Source organism: Microtus ochrogaster, chromosome 17 (genome assembly GCF_000317375.1).
Source record: "Microtus ochrogaster isolate Prairie Vole_2 chromosome 17, MicOch1.0, whole genome shotgun sequence".
Taxonomy (NCBI): Eukaryota; Metazoa; Chordata; class Mammalia; order Rodentia; family Cricetidae; genus Microtus; species Microtus ochrogaster.
The window spans coordinates 31,084,976-31,088,521 of NC_022019.1; the positions used below are offsets into that span (position 1 = coordinate 31,084,976).

Below are 3,546 nucleotides of genomic sequence, written 5' to 3' on the forward strand. Positions count from 1 at the left end.
TGAGCAGTCTACAGTCCATACTAAAGATGAGCAGTCTACAGTCCATACTAAACACGTGAGTAGTCTACACAGCGTACTCAGTGATTCACAACTCTATTCACAAGACACGCTCATTTGCCATTGCCCCTTAGTCGGGTGGTTGGCAATTTCTGTCTTCTCTTTGTAGCATCTTTACAGACTCAGAATTATCTTTCAGGCAGCTTGCTGTCACTCAGAGATCTCATCCTTTGAAACTGTTCAGGAAGTGTATATTATACATGTGACTGTTTAGAGCAGTGGTTCTCAACCTGTGTGTTGTGACTCATTTAGGTGTCACATATCAGATGTCCTGCATATCAGACATGTAAATTATGTTACATGCATTATATGTTAATGTATTATGTTTGAATTAGCAAAATTTCAGTTCTGAAGTAGCAAAAAAAAAAATAATTTTATGCCTGGGTCCTAATGAGGAACTGCATTAAAGGTCACAGTGTTAGGAAGGTTGAGAATCGCTGCTTTAGAGTGTCTTTAATCATGGCATAATGACTTTATTCAAGCATAGCTCAGGAATCCCCAAAAACCATTTCTGTTACGTTTTCTCTAAATTCAGGCATATACAATTTAAATTTCTTACAGGGTTAGATTAACCTACGTAAATTGATATACTCAGGTAGAGGCTCAGTTGCCAGCTTATACAATTGGGACAATGGGACAATCTCACTGTTGCAGAATCAAATTGATCTGTACTAACTTCCAGAAACATTTTCATATATTTCATACTATATAATACTAAATACAGTGGCACAGGAAGATATTCAGGAAAGCGTTAGGGCATGAGCTCACGTGTATCATGGAGGTGAATGCTTCTGATGTGCCATGCCTTTCTTCAATGTAGTTGAAAGCTCGCCAGAGAGCGACCCCAGCATCTGCTGTTCCATCAACTTCATTTTCCGTGTTAAGAATGAACACAAAACCAATCCTGGAAAAAGTGGATCAATACGTAATGTTACAACTATCTCTTGGCTAACAACAGATTACCACTTAAAATATTATACTGTAACCTTTATTTGGGGAAATATATTAGATACAGAAAGGGGAATATTTGAAAAGGTTGATTATAATGCCTGTTCACCCAAACCTCACAGCTATTACAGTCCTGCAAATGTTAATCGCCCTCTAGAGGCACTACTAGATTTCCAGAGTGATCGTGTTTTTCCCCCAGGAGGGCAGCAGATGAGAACTGTTCAGCTTCCATCAATAGACTCTACCATACAGGCATCACATACTTCATAACCAAGCCCTGTTCCCGGTGCGAGACTGCTCATCTAAGGGCCACATCCACTGCCTCTGTAGACAGTATAAGCAGTATGAGATTTACTTAAATAATATCAATTTACAATTACCTAAGAGGAATTTCATTATAATAAAAAAATTCTGCCAAACTTATAAAATCCAAGGTGTATTCTTGAGCAGGATCAATAAACAGAACCTAGAATAATGAACATAATAATTATTATAATACTTTAAATGTCTGTGAAATTTAAATGTACTCTAATTTCTTTAATTTAAAGCATGAAATTTAAATGTTAAGATTTCAAAAATTTCTACCTTGAATAACAAGAATTTCACGATTTAGGAGATTTATCATAGTTACATATCAAATATAATATTACATCGAATCTTAGAAAGACTAAATAAAGGTCCTCTTGCTGCACCCACAATATAATGTGTACACTTTCTACAAACTAAAAGATCTTAGTTCACATCTTCATTGGCACGAATATGCCTGTTTCCTGACAAATCTTACAGAAAATAAAGTAGACTTCCTAGGCAAAAAACAAACACACAAAACACTGCATAGTCTTAGGTGTTTCTCTACACACTTCAAAATTCCAAAAGTTTGTTTGAATACTTAGAATTGCAATAATGAACCAGTGAACATTTATGAAAAATGTATTTATCTATTTTTCCTGACTACTAAACTTTACATTTAGCACCAAGTTAATTTCTTTGAGATAATATACAAATATTATAAAACTACATGAGAGCTGAATAATAATGAGACTGGGTAGGGAGAGAAAGTGACTTCAACTCATTCTATCAGGTATGAAATGGTTAAAGAATCCTGGCTCCTGTCCACCAGCTCAGATGACCCTCCAAACTGCTGTCCCAGGGAAGCACTTCCTTACACCTGACATGCCTACAGTCAACTGCAAGGAAATCAAGAATGGATATAACAAGTAAAATCCCAAACTCACCAAATTATGAAAATTACGCCTTATGGACGGAACTGTTCCATGTAATACTGGTTTTAGAAATTCCCACACACTTGCAGGCCATGCACTGTACAAACCATCAGTTTCTAAGTCGTTAATCCACTAGAAAAGAACCCAGAAACCAGTTAAAGCTACATTATTAGTTATATCACTTTAAAATATAGGATTTTTTTTACTGTATTAAATTGGAGGTGAAGACATACATAGATTTTTAAACTTTATTTTTAGTTACATGTATTGGCTGGTGTGTGGTGGGGGAGGTGTGTGTAGGTACGGATGCCTGCTGAGGCTGGAGCAGTTTATCCTTTCTTCATGGTTTAGAAGACTTCTAAGTTAACACGACAGACAACATAGACGAAGACACAATTGTGTCACCTTCGATGGTAGTTACAACAGCTAGAGAGAACAGCAAAGTAGTAAGGCTTGAACAACACAATAAGCCACCAAAAAGAATCTTTTACCCAACACGACAGGATATACATTCTTTCAAGTATACATGAGGTATTCTATAGGACAAATATATGATATCACATGTAAAAAAGAAGTCTTAGTAAATTTACAATTCTGAAATGATACATCCATGCAATTTCACAATGAACTGAAATTAGCAAGAAAATTTCAGAAACATCACAAATATGTAGAAAGTAAACAACATAATCTTAAATAGAGAAGACTGAAACAGATGCAGTCATCCAGTAACTATAGGCTGTGATGAAGCAGGACTGCTCCCACAAGTGAAAACTTATTTTCACATATGGAAACCCATGCACTACATCATATCATTATGAGAGAACTATAATAATCTTAACAGATGTCTAAAAACATTGACATTACTTTTTCATTAAGAAAACCAGAGGGTTATTTATTTATATATGTACCTACGTTAACAAGTGGTGATCTCGGGTCAATTATCCAACTTGCACTCTGAGCCACAGGGAAAGTGGTGCAGTGTAATTGCAAAGCTAGAGAGAGGCCACAAAAGTAAAGATCTATGCAAGGGCAAGGAAGCAAAGCCAGAGGAGAAGAGACACAGAAGGAATGAAACATGGTGAAGAACAAACCTCACATGGTGAAGAAGGGTCACTGAGGTTGAGAGGTAACAACAAAGACTCAGATGCCACCTCTGTGAACCACACATCTAGGTACATAAAACTGAAAAGCAGGGGATAAACCCGGACTCTCTGAATATGACGGTCAATGAGGGCTGCTGAGAAGCCAAGGACAATGGCACTGGGTTTTGATCCTACTTCTAGCTCTGGCTTTGTGGGGGCCTAGCCAGTTTGGATGT

At 36.8% G+C, this 3,546-nt stretch overlaps 1 protein-coding gene across 2 annotated transcripts in view; it reads right to left on the reverse strand.

Moving 5' to 3' along the window:
* The window catches only part of Uggt2 (UDP-glucose glycoprotein glucosyltransferase 2), a 97,955-nt gene that overhangs the window by 60,338 nt on the left and 34,071 nt on the right, over nt 1-3,546 (reverse strand). For both annotated transcript variants that reach the window (XM_026783237.1, XM_026783238.1), the window contains 3 exons: nt 2,241-2,360; nt 1,386-1,471; nt 826-961 (listed from right to left, as the gene is read on the reverse strand). In XM_026783237.1, coding sequence (XP_026639038.1) covers nt 826-961; nt 1,386-1,471; nt 2,241-2,360 — 342 coding nt within the window. The remainder of the gene's footprint in view (nt 1-825; nt 962-1,385; nt 1,472-2,240; nt 2,361-3,546) is intronic.